At 43.1% G+C, this 19,220-nt stretch overlaps 1 protein-coding gene across 2 annotated transcripts in view; it reads left to right on the top strand.

Annotated features, from left to right (window-relative positions):
• LOC121357455 (nipped-B-like protein) overlaps positions 1–19,220 on the top strand; it is a 128,109-nt gene that overhangs the window by 56,040 nt on the left and 52,849 nt on the right. For both annotated transcript variants that reach the window (XM_041474719.1, XM_041474718.1), the window contains exon 8: positions 1,300–1,393. In XM_041474719.1, coding sequence (XP_041330653.1) covers positions 1,300–1,393 — 94 coding nt within the window. The remainder of the gene's footprint in view (positions 1–1,299; positions 1,394–19,220) is intronic.

The following is a 19,220-nucleotide window of genomic DNA, read 5'->3' as shown; positions in this document are numbered from 1 at the left end:
TGACTAATTTTCAGGAATGACGTGTGTACCTGAAAGATCATCTACCTAGTTAGTTAGTTCAGTTAATTTAATAAATGACATCTTTGCCTTTCTCCTTGGCAGTCCATGGGTAGAGGACCTCTCCCATTCTAATAAAAAATATAATCTATAAAAGTTACTAAGCTTTTGTTCCCCCCAGTATTTTGGTGGGTTTGAGATTTTTTATAATTCAATTATAATTAATGTTTGGAAAAATAATCTCCTTACTTTCAGTGTGTTAAATAAACAAGTAACTGTTACATCAGCAAATTTATTAATTTTGACTTGCAATAAAAAGCATGTAAGTTTAAGGTATAGTTGTTTTTATTGCATTGAATCAGAATATTAGATTTCTTTACACGTGAGGCTTTCTCACCAGGCAACGAGTGTTTTTGCAAGCAGTTAGAAAAATAAGTGTAATTAATAGCACATCATGAGGTATAGATTAATTTTGTTGTGGGAGGGGAAAAAAAATCTAATAGAATTGTTTTGTAAATGCCTATATATGATGAAATTGATGAAATCCGGTTTCTTATGAATTTATATTCTTTGCATTGTAAGCACTTTCAGTCCATAAATATAAAACTATTTTCTTTGTTCTTAAGCAGTGTGAACTATGCCTTCACAAGGCATAACATGCAGTGGCTGATCTACTGCTATCCATGTGGAAATTGGCATTTTGGCCATTGTCAGAGGGAGTGTGTAGTTGACATCCATCTATCTCAGTTGCCACAATGGGTGTGCTACAGATTTTGTTCAATCCTGATGTGTTTATGTTGGAGGGTATGAATGCAAAGTTTTGGTTTGCTTAACTGTAAAAGTAAGATGCATTCTGATAAACTTCAAGGGTAGGCTAATTTAAAAAATGCTGAATTTGTTTAAAAAAGAGAAAAATCTACTTATTATACTCAATTTCTTTCACTTGGTATTGTAGAGAGTTCATATTTTTGTTTTTCAGCTCTTTACTATATGTAACAAAAAAATTTCTAAATGAAATCTTAATGTCAACCAAAAGTGCTTATTTAGCTGGAAGACATACGTGGATTTATTTTTGTGTGCACGTTCTGGTTGTAAATTCTTAAGGCTGATTGTTTTTTTGAATTTTGTCTATGTAGTAGTCTAATAGCAGTCCAAGTGACAAAATTTTTTATATAAATAAATATTTTTAAATATTTTTTATGCTTTTTCATCCAGTTCATTTTATCAGTATATGTACTAATTTCAGTCTTTATTTTATGAAGTGTTCATGATTTTTTTTTTTTTTTATCATGGTCACTTTAGGATGGCGATCCTTCACTAAGGAATGCTGCATCTTTTTCCTTGAGGTCACCACAGTCAGTCTGCTCTCCATCTGGAAGTGATGGAACCCTTAAAGGTAATCTAGCAGTCACATATATCAATGTATTTTTTTCCCAGTTTTAAAACACAGAGTTTAAAGTTAGTTCTCCCAACTTCTGTATTCCAATAGTACTAAAGAGTATGTCATTAATTTTTCAATACAAAATTATTTTGAGCCCTGATTCAGAAGAAATTTCTGAAGGTTCAAAAATTGACTAATCATACTTCAAAACAAAACTCAAATTCATGAAGGACAGAATAATTTTAAATCCTTTCCAATATGAGGATTAAATTCTTTAAAGGAATGGTTTCAGTTGCTCTGCATAAGAAATTATTTAAAGGCAGCATTGCAAGTATTGAACTCTTAACCAGCTCAAAAGTGTTTTAACATATAATGCTTGTCTTGATTGCAATAATCAAATTCTATGAACATGAAATTAAAAGTAATTCAATGAACACAATATATATAGCATAAATGAAGCCTGAAAACCTTAGCTGTGGACAAGGAATAGGATAAACTGTAAGTCAGCTGAGAAAATAATTCTTTATGCTAAAATATGTAATGCTAAAATATGTAATGCATACTACTGTTTTTAATATTCTCCCTAAGAAGCAATGACCGAGATAGATGAGATTAGTAAGGTAGGGCTTTGGGCATATTCTTGTTAATTTAAGTATTCAGTGCTTATGTATTTACATGGCAATAGTAAAAAGAAGCAATAGTGTTTTCTTCTCTTTAATCCTGAAACAAAATTAAATCTTTATGGGTGGTCAGATTAGGTGGAGAGGGAGAAGAGGAGATGGGGGAGATTCCGGAGAAGGTGAGGGTATTGGGGTTGTGCAGCCTGGATAACAAGTCTTTGAGAGTGGATGTAGATGATGGTGATGACACACAATGAACAGACAGACCTTAGAGCAGTTTCCTCATGCCTATGAGATTATCAGGAAGACTTGAGTCAGGCTTTCCACAGTGTTGTGGAGCAAGGATGAGACACAATGGACTTAGATTGAAATGGGAGGTTCTGACTAGATATAAGGAAAACCTTTTTCACTATCAGGACAGTCAAGCATTGGAAAAGCCCAGAGAATCTGTGCATTTTTCATTCTTGGATGTTTTCAAGACCTGGCTGGATTAGCCCTGCATAACATGGTGTCGTGGTTTAGGAGTGATACTTCCCAATTCAGTGCCCCCACCAAGACTCTCCCAAACTATGTGCCCTTCTCTTGCTCTCCCATTTTCCATTCTCCTGCTGTGGTGGGTTGTGGGTCGAAGAGGAGAATTGGAGATACAGAGGGCAAAGATCATGGGTTGAGATAAGAACAATTTACTGGAAACAGCAATGAGATAAGAAAAGTAACAGTGACAGCAACAGTACTAATGACAAAGGGTGCAAGAAAGGAAATTATTCACATGGAAACCCCCCCTACAATAGCGGATGGCTGGATGGCTTCCTCTGCCCTGCTTACTCCGCTGGAAGGAGCCCCTTCTCCCCAGAAGACACTTCCTTTCCCCTTGCCCCCAGCAATGATGTTAGGTAGTACAGAATAACTTCTGGGTCCTGGCCATGCCCCCTCACAGCTACTGCAAAAATTAACCCTGTCCTGGTCAGAACCAGGGCACATGGTCTTGCTCACCCTGCTTTGATAACAAGAATTAACTAAACGCCTCCTGAGGTTCCTTCTTAACTGAATTATTCTATGATTCTGTGACTGCTAAATGATCACTGTGGTTCATCTTCTCAGGCATATGCTGTGGTAAATAGTGATAGAAGAAATGTGGCTCAAATGCAAGTGAGAAGTAATTGTATAGCATGCCAGCATCAGTATTTTAGGAGGTTTTGTGCTAAAGGACTTGTTGTGAGACTTATGTAAATGGCAGAGACTAAATGTGGTTGTTTTTCTTTAACTCTGTACACAAAATTGATGTTTGAGCTTATCAGTTTAACAGCATTGTGAATCTAAGCTACTTCCATTCAAATATATGATTACCATTGTCACCTAAAACTGGGAAATAAATGTTCCAAACAATTTTTTTATGTTAGGAAGCAAACATGGCTTTATCAGCAGTACTGGATGCATGGGGAATTCTCCTCAAAGCATGCATGCCCAGTAACCCACCAGACCAGGTTATATTCCTGAAACTAATATATATTCACCATATGTCTATTACATTTTCATCACATTTCCCGAATACATGCATACATGCTTGTTATTTCCAAAAACATATTTGTATATGAGTAGGGGTCTTTTGAGGGTCTTTGGTGGTCATTTGGGAACATCCCATTCCTTTAAATTCCCTTTTATGTTCCCGGATTATCTGATGAATCTTTCCTCCTTGAGTGTATCTCAAATATGTGGTCAGGTCACAATGCACTTCCCTTATCATTCTTTACTCCAGTACTCTCTCTCTGTTCTCAAAACTAAGACATCTGCTAGTACATATTAATCACTGATATAAGTAAAGAAGGAAGCATTAGCTGGCATAAGACTTATTAGTCACAGATGTAGGGAGTTAACACAAGGGCACAGTAATCTCTGGCATTTGTACTAAGCACTGTATGGTACAAAACTAAGCATTAACCACTAATATAGGGATCATATAGTATTGTGCTAAATTTAAATGAATTTTCTGACATCTTCCCCCACTGCTGCATAGACTTCTTCTTAAAGAAATATAACTTGTTTGGTAACCACTCAGCCAGAAGAATATTTGAATTATTTTTCTGGTTAAAGTTGCTGCTGTTTTAATCAGTTGTCTTGGAACTTGTTTTGAAGGTATACCTTTCATGAATATTTCTGAAAACAACTGATTGTACAATTCAGATTGTAACATTTCAGCATTCAAGAGGCTGGAAAAGCAGAAGAGGAGCTTTTTGATTCACCTGTGTGTTAGCTTTACTTTTCTCATTGATAAAGCACACAACTGAAAAACTGTTACTAATGGTGCTACCATTTTGACTTCTTCAAGAAATTAATTAACCCTGATTGAGAGAACCAGTTCTTGATGCCGCAAGAATCTTGCCAGATGTTTACTTCCTCTAATCTTGCATTTTAGAAATGTATTGAAGAGGTATAGATAATTAGTGCTATTTAGAATATGTGATCCCTGACAGTGAGGTTTTTTGCCTATAATTTGGAGTGAAAGTGATTGGTTATGCTGATAAATTTTCCAGTGACAAACAGCAAGTATCTACACTGAGCTTTTTGTTGCTACTATCATTTGTCCTTGCAAGTTTGGTTGACAAATTGCAAACTTTGATAAAGAAAGTTAGTAAAATAATTAATTGTTTGCTTGGGAGGACAAAACGAATGGCACTAGACACCAGTCCAGAGAAAAAACACAGGAAGGATGTTATATCTAATCTTTCTTATATAACATAGAAATGTGAGACAATTACTGAAGGTATGTTTACAGACTGCATTTCTGTACTTCTGAGATGGAAGTAGCAAGGACTTCTGGAGACTTGGAGACTGATTGTACAGCTCTGAATTACTTCAAGACTGGTGTGTCACGATGAATGATTACAGTCTCTTTAGGAGGGATAGGAAGGGCAGGTAAGGTTGGGGGGGTGTGGCACTATGTAATGGAGGGACTGGAATGTGTGGAGTTTACAGCTGGCCATGGCATGGTTGAGATCCTCTGGGTAAGAATCAAGGGGCAAACAAATAATGAAGATGTTGTTATGAAAATCTTTTATAGACCTTCTAGCCAGGACCGTGACATCGATGAATTATTCTTTGAGAAACACCTCTAAATCAACCACCCTTGTCCTTATGGGGAACTTGAACTTTCCAATTGTTAACTGGGAATATCACACAGCTGGTACAAACAGGTCCAGAAGATTGCTAAAACATATGGATGACAACTTCATGGAACAGGTCCTAAGGGAGCCGACTCAGAAAGATGCCCTCCTTGATCTGCTGCTGGTCAACACAGGATTTCATGAGCAAAGTGGTGATTTGCAGCCATCATGGCCACAGTGACCATGAAGAGTTTAAAATCTCTTGACAGGAGGAAAAGTGCCAGCAAAACCTCAACTCTGGACATGAGGAGAGCAGACTTCAGGCTGCTCAGGGAACTAGTGAGTAAGGTCCCCTGGGAAAAAACTTCTGAAGATGCTGGGGTCCATCAGTGCTGGTCATTTTTTAAACATCACCTCCTAAGGGCACAGGAGAAGGAAATTGCCCAATGTTGGAAGTCAAGCAGGGGAGGCAGAAGGCCAGGCATGGCTGAACAGTGATCTCCTATTGGAAATAAGGCTATAAAGGAAGGTGTGTGCCCAGTGGAAGCAAGGTCAGGTGGTATGGGAAGAATACAGAGATGCTGCTCGCCACTGTAGGGACAAAATTTGTGTGGCCAAAGCTCAGCTGGAGTTGGAGCTGCCAAAACTGTGGGGGACAATAAACAGAATTTTTAAAATACATTAATAGCAAAAGGCAGTGAAGAAATAACATTGGCCCATTACAGGATGAGGATGGTCACCTCACAAACAGGGACATGGATGAGACAGAGATGTTTAATGCATTCTTTGCCTCTATCTTCGGCTCCTCAAAGAGCTGCTGATGTCACCACGAGACCTCTCTCAATGATTTTTGAATGGTCTTGGGAATCTGGAGAGGCCTCAGCTGACTGAAAGCTGGCAAATGTCCCAATTTTAAAGAAGGGCAAGAAGGACGATCCTGGAAACTACAGGCCTGTCCGGCTCACTTGAGTGCCTGGTAGAATTATGGAGTGGAAGAGTAAAGTTGGGACAATGAACTTTAGGAAAGCAAACTTCCAGCTCTTGTAGGAGTCAGTCAATAGGAACCCCTGGGAAACTGCCCTCAGGGACAAGGAAGTAGAATAGAGCTGGCAGATGTTAAAGGAAGCCTTCCATAGAGCACAAGAGCCAGTGATCCCAAGGAGCAAGAAATTGGGCAAGGAAGGCAAGAGATGGGCATGTCTGAGTAGAGACCTGCTGGTCAAACTAAAGGCTAAGAAGGAAATGCACAGGCAATAGAAACAAGGATAGGTATCCTGGGACGAGTATAGGGATGCAGTCCAGTTGTGTAGGAATGGGGTCAGGAAGGCCAAGGCAAAGCTGGAACTGAACCTGGCAAGACACGCAAAGAATAACAGGAAGGACTTCTACTGGTCTGTCAGCAGTCAAAAAAGGTGTTACCCCCCTGATAAACAGTGCTGGAAAACTGTTAAGAATGGACAAGGAGAAGGCTGAGGTACTCTACAATTTTTTTGCCTCAGTCTTCAATGCCAACCTCTCTTTCCACATCTGTCAAATGGATGGACAGCAGGATGGGGACTATGGGAGAAAAGTCCCTTCCACTTTAAGATCAGGCTCATAACCATCTGAGGAACCTTAATGTACATACGTCTATGGGACCCAATGAGATGCATCCCAGAGTCCTGAGGGAATTGACTGATGTAGTTGCCAAGCCACTCTCCATGATATTTGAAAAGGCATGGCAGTCAGGTGAAGTCCCAGGTGACTGGAAAATGGAAAACATTGTCCCCATCCTTAAAAAGGGTAGAAAGCAGGACCCTGGGAACCACCGCCCTGTTAGCCTCACCCTTGTGCCTGGGAAGATCATAAAACAGACTCTCCGGGAAGCTCTGCTAAGGCACATGGAGGACAGGGAGGTGATTTGGGACAGCCTGCACAACTTCACCAAGGGCAAGTCCTGCCTGACCAACCCAGTGGCCTCCTCTGATGGAGTGACTCCATCAGTGGACAAGGGAAGGGCTACAGATGTCCTTTCTGTGGACTTCTGTAAAGCCTTTGATATGGAGCCCCACAACATCTTTCTCTCTAAATTGGAAACATGGATTGGATGGGTGGACTCATCAGGGGAGAAGGAATTGGTTGGATGGTCGCATCCAGAGGGTTGTGGTCAACAGCTCTGAGGCTCAATGGACATCAGTGACCAGTGGTGTCCCTCAGGGGTCTGTATTGGGACCAGTGTTATCTTCATTAATGACACAAAGGGATCGAGGGCACCCTCAGCAGGTTTGCAGATGACACCAAGCTGAGTGGTGCAGGTGACTCACCTGAAGGACAGGGCTATCCAGAGGGATCTGGACAAGCTCGAGAAGTGGCCCATTGGAATCTCATGAGGTTTAACAAGACCAAGTGCTGGTGCTGCACCTGGGTCAGGGCAATCCCCAGGATCAATCCAGTCTGGGGGATGAACAGATCAAGAATCACAGAATCACTAGGTTGGAAGAGACCTTTAAGATCACTGAGTCCAATCCATGCCCTAACACCTCAACTAAACCATGGCACCGAGTGCCACATCCAATCTTTTTTAAAACACATCCAGGGATGGTGACTACACCACCTCCCTGGGCAGACAATTCCAGTACTTTATCACTCTTTCAGTAAAAAACTTTTTCCTGACATCCAATCTATATTTTGCTTGGCACAGCTTAAGACTGCCCTCTTGTTCTGTCAGTTGCTGCCTGGAGAAAGAGACCAACCCCCACCTGACTACAACCACCTTTCAGGAAGTTGTAGAGAGTGAAGAGCAGCCCTGGGGAGAGAGACTTGGGGGTGCTGGTTGGTGAGAGGCTGGACATGCCCCGTCCGTGTGCGCTGGCACCCAGAAACCCCGTGTGCTGGGCCGTAACCAAAGAGGAGTGGCCAGCAGGTCGAGGGAGGTGATTCTGTCCCTCTACTTTGCTCTGGTTAGATCCAACCTGTGGTGCTGCCTCCAGCTCTGGGGTCCCCAGCATAGGAAGGACATGGACCAGTTGGAGCAAGTCCAGAGGAGGCCACCAAGATGATTAGAGGGCAGGAGCACTTCTGCTATGAGGAAAGGCTGAGAGAATTGGGACTGTTGGATGGGGCCCTGAGTAACCTCATCTAGTGGAAGGTGTCCCAAAAAGATATGATGTAAAGACTAGATGTCCATGAGCAAGGCCAACAAAGGGAACCTGCACCAGCAGCGCATGGTAGTTACTGTGAAAGTAAATGTTGAGTGATCGTATTGGTTGACTTTCTGTTATGGGGCACTGAGGCCCCCATCTGCCAGCCTGATAGAGCTGGGAGAGGTATGCTGCCTACTGGGGGCTGATATCCATGATGTTGCCAAGAGTGCCTCAACTTGTCAAGAGTACAGACTACTACCTGCTATTACTTTTTCATGTGGCTACAAATGATGCTGCAAGCCAAAAAGTAGGTAGGATAAAGGAAGACTATAAAGCCTTGGCAAGGCAGGTGAAAAACATCCATGCCCGAATCATCTTCTCATCTATACTACTGGTCAGAGAAATGGGGATCGCCAGAAGCAGACGCATAGTGCAGATCCGTCTGGCTCTGTGGCTGGTGCCATCAAGAAGGTTTTGGCTTTTATGACAGTGGGTTGTGCTTTAATGATTGCAGCCTGTTAGGGAGGGATGGGATCCACCTGTCTTAAAAGAGCAAGAGAAGTTTTGGCAGCAGGTTGGCCAATTTGGTGAGATGGGCTTTAAACCAAAGGACTCGGGGATAGGGTCCAAAGTGGCAATACTCATGCCATTGCTTCCTCCTGGGGAGTAGGTCATACCAGTCATTGCAGTGAATGATGTTCCTTGACTGCCCCTCAAGGTAAGGATCAAAGGAAAAGCCACATCAAGAGTGGTTATGGTTATGGTGAATCCTCTTATACCCCTTCTAGGGAACCTGCGTGCCTGATTGCCTCTCTGAAGTGTCTATACAAACACATGCAGCATAGGTAATAAACAGGAAGAACTGGAAATCTATGTGCGGTTGCAGGGCCATGATCTCATTGCAATGACAGAGGCATGGTGGGATAGTTCACATGACTGGAATGTTGTTGTGGATGGGTATGTACTTTTTAGAAAGGACAGGTCAGAGAAGCGAGGTGGTGGAGTTGATCTTTATGTGAGAGAGCAACTGGAATGTATTGAGTTCTACCCAGGGACAGATGAATGAGGTGAGAGTTTATGGGTGAGAATTAAAGGACAGGCTGATATAGGTGACATTGTTGTGGGTGTTTACTACAGGCCACCTGATCAAGAAGAGGAAGTTGATGAGGCTTTCTATGGGCAACTGGAAATAGCCTCGCAGTCACAGGCCCTGGTTCACCCGGGGAGCTTAAACCACCCTGATATTTGTTGGAGAGTCAACATGGCCCAGCACACATAGTCCAGGAAGTTCCTGCAGATCATTGATGATAACTTTTTGATGCAAGTGGTGGAGGATCCAACAAGGAAAGGTGTGTTGATGGACCTTGTACTTACAAACCAGGAGGGACTGGTTGAAGATGTGAAGGTTGGGGGTAGCCTTGGCTTTAGTGACCATGAGATGGTAGAACTCAGGATTCTGCGTGAGGGAAGAAAAACAGTTAGCAGAACTAGAACCTTAAACTTTAGGAGAGCCAACATCAGCCTCTTCAGGGACCTGCTTAGAGGAATCCCATGGGATTGGGCTCTAGAAGAGAAGGGAGTTCAAGAGAGCTGGTCAGTATTTAAGCACTACTTCCTCCAAGCTGAAGACCAATGTATCCCCATGAGCAAGAAATCAGGGAAAGGGGGCAGATGTGCATGGATGAGCAGGGAGCTTCTAGCAAATCTCAAACGCAAGAAAGAAATTTATGGGATGTGGAAAAAGGGACAGGCCATGTGGGATGACTATAGGAATGTTGTCAGGGTATGCAGGGATATGACAAGGAAAGCCAAGGCCCACTTTGAATTGAGTCTGGCAAAGGACATCAAGGATAAAAAGAAGAGCTTCTACAAGTATATCAGCAGCAAAAGGAAGATTAGGGAAAATGTGGGGCCTCTGCTGAATCCAATGGGTGTCCTGGTAATGGAAGATACAGAGAAAGCGGAATTACTGAATGTCTTCTTTGCCTCAGTCTTCACTGCTGAGGATGACTCTCAGGAGTCGCAGACCTCAGAGGTAAGAGAGGAAGACCAGAGAAAGGAAACTTACCCTGGTCATAGAGGGTTGTGTTAGAGATTGCCTAAAAAGACTCAACACCCATAAATCCATGAGCCCGTGATGCACCTATGGGTGATGAGGGAGCTGGCAGATGTTGTTACTGTTGCTACTCTGTGGTTCTCCATCATCTTTGAAAAAGTTGTGGAGAATGAGAGAGGTGCCCAATGATTGGAGGAAGGCCAATGTTACTCCCATCTTCAAAAAGGGCAAGAAGGAGGACCCAAGAAACTATGAGCCAGTCAGCCTCCCCCCCCATCCCTGGAAAGGTGATTGAACAGGTCATTCTGGAGGTCATCAACAAGCCTGTAAAAGAAAAGGAGGTCATAATGAGTAATTAGCATGGATTCACCAAGGGGAAACCATGCTTGACCAATTCGATAGCCTTCTGTGATGGCATGGCAGGATGGGTCAATGAGGGGAGAGCAGTGGATGTTGTCTACCTCGACTTTATCAAGGCTTTTGACACCATCTCCCATAACATCCTTGTAGATTAACTCAGGAAATGTGGGTTGGATGAATGGATAGTGTAGTGTTTTGACCTTGGCTGGGCACCAGGTACCTATCAAACTGTTCTATCACTCCCCAGTGGGACAGGGGCAAGGAAATAAGATGGAGAACAACTCATAGGTTGAGATAAGGCAGTTTACTAAAGCAAAAAAAGTTTGCGTGTGCATAAGCAAAGAGGAAAAGTTAATCTCCACTTCCCATCAGTGAGCGATATTCAGACACTTCCCAGGAAGCAGGGCTTCAGCATGCATAGTGGTTGCTCCAAAAGGCAAACATAGAATAAAGAATACCGACCTGTTCTGCTTCCCTCCCTTAGCCTTTATATCTGAGCTGATGTCACATGGTATGGAATATCCCTTTCGTTAATTTGGGTCAGCTGGCCTGGTTGTGACCCCTCCCAGGATCTTGCTCACTCCCAGCCCCTTGGTGGGGGGGGGCGGGGGGGGGGAAATGTTGAGAGACAGCACTGATGCTGTGCCAGTGCTGCTCAGCAGCAGCCAAAACACTGGTGTGTTCTCAACACCTTTCCAGCTTCCAATGCAAAGCACAGCACTGTGAGGGCTGCTAAGAGAAAATGAACTCTATCTCAGTCAGACCCAATACAGACAGCGAGGTGGATCAAGAACTGGCTGACTGGCAGAGCTCAGAGGGTCGTGATCAGCATGGCAGAATCCAGTTGGAGGTATGTAGTCAACCGTGTTCCCCAGGGATCAATACTGGGTCCAATCTTATCCAACTTGTTTATCAGTGACCTGGGCAATGGGATAGAATGCACCCTCAGCAAGTTTGCTGTTGATACAAAACTGGGGGGAGTGGCTGATACACCTGTAGGCTGTGCTGCTATTCAGTGGGGGCCTTGATAGGCTGGAGAGTTGGGCAGAGAGAAGCCTAATGAGGTTCAACAAAGAGCAAGTGTAGGGTCCTGCACCTGGGGAGGAATAACCCCAAGTACCAGCACAGGTTGGGGTGTGATCTACCAGAGAGCAGCTCTTTAGAGAAGGACCTGGGAGTCTTGGTGGATGACAAGTTGAATATGAGCTGGCAGTGCAACCTGGGGCCAGGAGGACCAATGGTATCATGGGATGCATCAGGAAGAGTGTGGCTAGCAGCTCTGGGAGGTGATCCTCCCCTTCTACTTGGCCCTAGTGAGGCCACATCTGGAGTGCTTGTGTCCAGTTTTGGGCTCCTCAATAACAGAAAAACAACAGTTGGAGGTATGTAGTCAACCGTGTTCCCCAGGGATCAATACTGGGTCCAATCTTATCCAACTTGTTTATCAGTGACCTGGGCAATGGGATAGAATGCACCCTCAGCAAGTTTGCTGTTGATACAAAACTGGGGGGAGTGGCTGATACACCTGTAGGCTGTGCTGCTATTCAGTGGGGGCCTTGATAGGCTGGAGAGTTGGGCAGAGAGAAGCCTAATGAGGTTCAACAAAGAGCAAGTGTAGGGTCCTGCACCTGGGGAGGAATAACCCCAAGTACCAGCACAGGTTGGGGTGTGATCTACCAGAGAGCAGCTCTTTAGAGAAGGACCTGGGAGTCTTGGTGGATGACAAGTTGAATATGAGCTGGCAGTGCAACCTGGGGCCAGGAGGACCAATGGTATCATGGGATGCATCAGGAAGAGTGTGGCTAGCAGCTCTGGGAGGTGATCCTCCCCTTCTACTTGGCCCTAGTGAGGCCACATCTGGAGTGCTTGTGTCCAGTTTTGGGCTCCTCAATAACAGAAAAACAAGGAGCTCCTGGAGAGGGTCCAGTGGAGAGTTACAAAGATGATGAGGGATCTGGAGCATCTCTGATGAGAAGAGACTTCAGGAGCTAGGCCTGGTTAGTCCGGAGAAGAGAAGACTGAGAGGGGATCTCATTATTGCATATAAATATCTCAGAGGTAGGCATTAAGAGGATGGTGCCAGACTCTTTTCAGTGGTGCCCAGTGACAGGATGGGGAGCAATGGCCATAAACTAAAACACAAGAAGTTCCACCTCAACATGCAGAAGAACTTTCCATTGAGAGTGGCAGAGCACTGGAACAGGCTGCCTGGGGAGGTCGTGGACTCTCCCTCTTTGGAGACATTCCAAACCCACCTGGATGTGTTCCTGTGTCAGCTGCTCCAGGTGATCCTGCTTTGGCAGGGGGGGTTGAACTGGATGATCTCCAGAGGTCCCTCCTAACCCTAATGATGCTGTGATTCTGTGAAAAACCCTGGGGGCAAGACTGATGAGGAGTAGCTGAGGTCACTTGGTTTGTTCATTGTGGAGGAGACTGAAGGGAGACCTCATTGCAGTCTGCAGCTTCCTTCTGAGAAGAAGAGGAAGGGGCAGCTCTGATCTCTTCTCTTTGGTGTCCGGTGACAGGACCTGAGGGGATGGCTGTGGCTGTCTCAGGATGGTTAGGCTGGATATTAGGAAAAGGTTCTTCACATGGAGGGTGGTTGGGCACTGGACCAGGCTCCCCAGGGCAGTGGTCACAGCCCCAAGGCTGCCAGAGCTCAAGGAGTGTTTGGACAATGATCTCAGGCACAGGGTGGGATTGTTGGGGTGTCCTGTGCAGGACCAGGAGTTGTACTCAATGATCCTTGTGGGTCTCTTCCAACTCAGGACATTTTATGAATGAGACCTATCTGATTAACAGAATCTGAAAGAGGAAGAAGTTTTGTTTGCAACTCAGGCAATTATTTGAGAGATGACAGAAGGTATATTTTTTCTTTTGGTTGGTTATTTACTTACTCAACAGAGTAAAATTTCCCTGCTACAGAATTTTTTCCCTCACTTCTGTTCCAGTAAAGGTACCAGAGCAGCTGAAGTTTTATCCAAAAGTTCTCAGCTGGACTTTATCCTTTCTTTGTTATGCAATTGTTATATTTTTAGCTATGCAAACACAATAGTTGCTCTGTTTTCTTGCTATCATCTCCTTTAATTTAAAAAATAGTTCTATAAATTCCTCTACAAGAAGTTAACATGTATTTTACTTCTGTTGAGCTCATAAAATATTCTGTGGTCTCCATTACCCTAGATGGATTACTTATCAAAATCCTTTATTCATTTATTCATTTGCTCTACTTTCCCAATACTCTGGAATATTGGATTTTTTTTTAACCTAAGACAACTTCTAAAGATCTATATAGAGAAAAGTCTTCCACAATATTTTTAGTCCATTGCTTTCCAAAGAGAAGAATTCATATATTTACCATCCTGTTTCCATATAGTTCTTCTAGGAATACATCTGTAAGAAATAGTAACAACCCTTATGAAATTATATGATTTTGTACTCTTTTCCAGAAATAAGTTGTATTTCTTCCAGAAATTATTAATGGGTACTTTATTATTTTCTGAATAATTTGGAAAGATTGCTTTTATTTTCTTAGGTATTTATAAGACCTCTCCATGGAGATTTCTCTACACTTGGTCCTTGCATGTATAGTGGTTAGCAAGAAGAATTAGCAGTCTTCTCAAATCTGTAGTACAGACTTCAGTGCTCTCAGAGGTACTTGTTAAGAAAAATTATCATCTCACTCTGTCATTCAGAACAAAGGTGGAAGAAATTTATTCAAAGATATTTTCTGACAGGGCCAAAATATGCATTCATTCTTGTTTCTTTCTTCAAGTCTTAATATTTTTTATGCAAGGATGCTTCTGAATGCAGCAGTTTTAAGCTGGAACAGCCAAAGCCGAGGTTTTTCAGGAGACATTTAAAACTCTGGAGAAAGTGGTGGGACCCTTCCCTGAAAAATATTCAAAGAGTGTGTGGAAATTAAATATAATATGTCCTGCAAAACCTCACAAATGTATGATCTTTGTCTCATATGCTATCTCTTTAAGTTTAAATTTCAAGTTATGCTCTTTGAAAATGAATGTCAGTATAGTCTGTTGATCAAAATAATAGTTTCTTTATATCTAGTACAAAAGTTGCAAAGATTTCCAGAGAAAGATTCTGTGATTTTAGAAAATACAGCAGTAAAGGGCTTGGGAGCTTCTCATTTTCTTAATCTCATGTTGGATGAGATGTACCAGTATCACTCTGAATAACTTCCATCTCATTTTTTTTTGTTAAAATGTCAGTAATGGAGTTTCCTTACTCTTGCCATGAAACCTGTTCAAATTCTTAGTGCTGCAAAGATTTTCCTCTAATGCTTAGCCTGAATAATTTTTGTTGCAGTTAGGCATGACACTTCTTGACTTCTTTCCAATGGGAAAGGACAAACAATTAACATAGATTTTTATTTTTTTTATTTTTATCAATCATTTACATATCAAATAATGTTATTGTGTCTTGCAACTATCTAATCTTCTACAGACTGAACAGCACCATTTCTTTCTATCATCTTTGTATAAGTAATAATTTTTGAGCTTTGGTTTTGATGTTTTTAATCTGAATTCTAATTGGTCTGCATTTGTCTTGATGTTGTACCACCCTAAGTCATAGATACAACTCTATTTAAAGACTTAGAAGGATGAGTAGTCAGAAAAGTACTGTAGATGACGTTGTATACTACTGTCATATGAATATAGCTGCTCCTTTGGTGATAGATTTGTGTTGCAAGCTGTTATAAACATATTGCTGTCTTTCTGTAGAGCTTACCTCTCTTCTCATGTTGTTACAATTGCTCTTTCTCAGATAAATAAAAAGTTTGTGCTGCTTCTTACAGAATTTCTTTTGTTTAAAAAGATAATTCCACTTAGTCAAGAAAAGTGTAAATTTTGATTCTGTTTTTAAAAGCAGTTGTGGGCCTCAAACACTCAACACCAAAAGCTCATTATGATCTTAAGATTAATAAAATAATTGTGTTACATGAAAAGTTGTTAATGACAAATAGTTTATGGTATTGTTCTTAAGGCAGTGCTCTGGAAAGCTGCTTTTGTTCACCTCTGTTCTGTACATCCATTTTTACCAAGAACAACTGATATTTTGAAAGATTTACAATAGGGTATACTGTAGTCTTGCAGTATTTTTGTCTAGAGCATACTTCTACAGCTTGTTAGTGAAATTGTTATGAGAAGCTATATAGAAAGCCATAAAAAAGTTGAGACATGACACTCAGTTTGTAGTCCACAAGACGTTGCTCTATGGAATAAAATTGTTTTGATTTGGTGGTGCTTATTCTTAACAAATTCACTTTGGAATGCTGCCTCTTTATTATCTCAATCCTTATAGAGAAATTTTTTTTTTCTAGTATGTACTGAAATCATACAGACAATATGTAATACTGTGGGCAGCACTTTGCCATCCTTTTGAAGGAACTGTATTTCACTTTTTGAATCTGCTGTGGACTCACAAATTCTGAATGTTATTATTATCAGTTCTGAGACTGATTTAGCTAGGGTTCCAGGGTGAATTTGTCTGATCTCATTTTCATGAAAACAGTTTATGTGAAGGTGGTAAATAGGATTGTATTAAATTAAAAAAAAAAACCAAAACAACATGGACACATAGCTTGAAGTCTCTTAAAATATTTAGCAGTAGTGTATGTATGTTTCTTAGGATTTGTCATCATCTCCATTTTATCAAACACACCAACCATCCATGAGTGCAATATGGATATTCTAGTCTTTTTCTTTGCCAGCTTCTGACTCCAAAAAAATATTTCATAGAATCATAGAATGGTTTGGGTTGAAAGGGACCTTAAACACCATCTAGTTCCAACCCCCTGCCATGGCCAGGGACACCTTCCACTAGAACAAGTTGTTTCAAGCCCCATCCAGCCTGGCCTTGAACACTTCCAGGGATGGGGCAGACACAGCTTCTCTGGACAACTTGTCCCAGGGCCTCACCACACTCACAGGGAAGACTTCCTTCCTAACATCTAATCTAGATCTACCCTCTTTCAGCTTTAAGCCCTTGTTCCTTGTCCTATTGCTACACTCCCTGATAAAGAGTCCTTCTCTGGCTTTGTTGCAGGCTCCCTTCAGCTATTGGAAGGCTGCTCTAAGGTCTCCCTGGAGCTTTCTCTTCTCCAGGCTGAAGAGTCCTAATTCTCTCAGCCTTTCCTCATAGCAGAGGTGCTCCTGCCCTCTAATCGTCTTGGTGGCCTCTTCTGGACTTGCTTCAGCAGGTCCATGTCCTTTCTGTGCTGGGGACTCCAGAGCTGGAGGCAGCACTGCAGGTGGGGTCTCACCAGAGCAGAGTAGAGGGACAGAATCACTTCCCTCGACCTGCTGGCCACTCCTCTTTGGATGCAGCCCAGGACAGGGTTGGTTTTCTGGGCTGCAAGTGCACATTACCAGCTCATGTTGAGCTTCTTGTCAACCAATACCCCCAAGTCTCTCCCCAGGGCCGCTCTCAACCCATTCTCTGCCCAGCCTGTACTTGTGCTTGGGATTGCCCAGACCCAGGTGCTGGACCTTGCACTTAGCCTTGTTGACCTTCATAAGGTTCCTACAAGTCCACCTCTCAAGCCTCTCCTGGTCCCTCTGAATGGCATTCCTTCCCTCCAGTGTGTCAACTGCACCACACAGCTCCATATCATCAGTGAACTTGCTGAAGGTGCCCTTGATCCCACTGTCCATGTCACCAGAAAATATGTTAAACAGTGCTGATCCCAATACCAACCCCTGAGGAAGGTCACTTGTCACCAGTCTCCACTTAGATATTGAGCCATTGACCACAACTCTTTGAGTGTGACCATCCAGGCAGTTCTTTATGCACTGAGTGGTCCATCTGTCAAATCTATGTCTGCAGTTTAGAGACAAGGATGCTGTGTGGGACAGTGTCAAATGCTTTGCAGAATTCCAGGTAGATGGCATCAGTCACCCTGCCCTCATCCACCACTGCTGTAGCCCTGTCATAGAAGGTCACCAAATTTGTCAGGCATGATTTGCCCTTAGTGAAGCCATGTTGGCTGTCACCAGTGACCTCCTTATTTTACATGTGCCTTAGCATAGTTTCCAGGAGGATCTGCTCCATGATCTTGTCAAAGACTGAGGTGAGACTGACTGGCCTGTAATTCCCTGGGTCTTCTGCTTTTCCATTTTAAAAATGAGGGTTATGCTTTCCCCTTTTCCCAGCAGTGGGAGCTTTGCTGGACTGAGATGACTTTGCTGCTCTCCTGCTGACCTGAGATCTGTCTCCAGGCTCTGGGCGTTTCTTGCTGGCATTAAACTGGTATGAGTGGGATGGCATGTTGTCCCACACCTTATCACTGTTAAACCTGATGATGTCCCCTTCCCCCATCACATCTAAAGTCCTATCAATAAGCCCTGCTAGGTCCTGGCTGACAATCCTCTTCCCCCTTTGAGAGGTGAATTCCACCTTATGCCAGCAAGCCCAGTGCCATGTAGGCCACCCTACTGCCAAAGAAACCAATATTTTAGTGGTGATACCAGCCATGGAGCCATGTATTAATAGACAGGGTCTGTCTGTTTCTTCCAGTGTCTCTGTCTGCAACTGGAAGGATATAGGAGAAAATTACCTATGTTGCACAATATGTCACCAACCATCCCAGGGCCTTAAAGTCTCTTTTCATCACCCTCAGACTATGTGTTGCTACTTTATTGCCACCAACGTGAAGGACCAGTAATGGGTAGTAATCTATGGGCCAAACCAGGCTAGGAACTTTCCTGGTGAGATCCTTCAACAACCAGAACCTCACATCTGTTGTCCAGAGGAATCTGGGAGGGTGAGGTAGGCAGGAAGGGCTTTCACTTGTTTCCCCAAGGAAGGACTTGCCTCCATTAACCCCTTTTGATCTACTGCCTTCAGCCTGGCAAGGGGAAGATACAGGATCCTCTTGATCTGGTTTATTTTCTGGTGGTTGCTCCTGTCTCAGGGAGGCCAGAGCATGGTTCCACCAGTCAAACTCCTTCTCAGTCTCTGATACTTCTTAACCTTTCTACCTCCTCTCTTAGCTCCACCACCAGGCTGAACAGATCGCCCACCTTATCAGACCTCACCCAGCTGTTGTCTCTACTGCTGTCCAATGACAGTGCCAGGCTCTGGCTCCCCCTGCAGCCTGAGACTTGGACGGCTGCATGTTTTGTCTGTGTTGAGACATCCTTTCTGGCGACTGCAGAGGGCATGAGAGCCCACTGAGTGGTTACCATACCCAGGCTCCTCCTGAGAGGGCGTTTGACCACCACTTGAGCTCTGGAGCTAGTAGGGGGACTGAGCTCTTCCTGCACATCCTGCCGTGCAAACTGCTGTGCCCCGCCCTCTTTGCCCACCCTGTTCGCAGCGCTCCCTGGAGCCGTTTGAATATGCCGAAGTTGTGGCTCCTGCTGTTGCCACTTACCATGCCTTCTGATTTCCTCAAGTCTACCCAAAGATAAAAAGAACCACCTTATCTGTTGATGCAGTGTTATTTTTCAGCATGAGAAATATCAAATGAATACAATTAATAACAATCTTGTCAAATTTACTTAAATGTTTTTGACAAGGGAGAATCAAATGTCTCCTTTATTTGAAGTGCAGCTGTGAAAA

The sequence above is a fragment of the Pyrgilauda ruficollis genome, unplaced genomic scaffold (genome assembly GCF_017590135.1).
Source record: "Pyrgilauda ruficollis isolate IOZ18807 unplaced genomic scaffold, ASM1759013v1 scaffold334, whole genome shotgun sequence".
NCBI classification, from domain to species: domain Eukaryota; kingdom Metazoa; phylum Chordata; class Aves; order Passeriformes; family Passeridae; genus Pyrgilauda; species Pyrgilauda ruficollis.
This window is presented reverse-complemented; position numbering and strand designations above follow the sequence as displayed.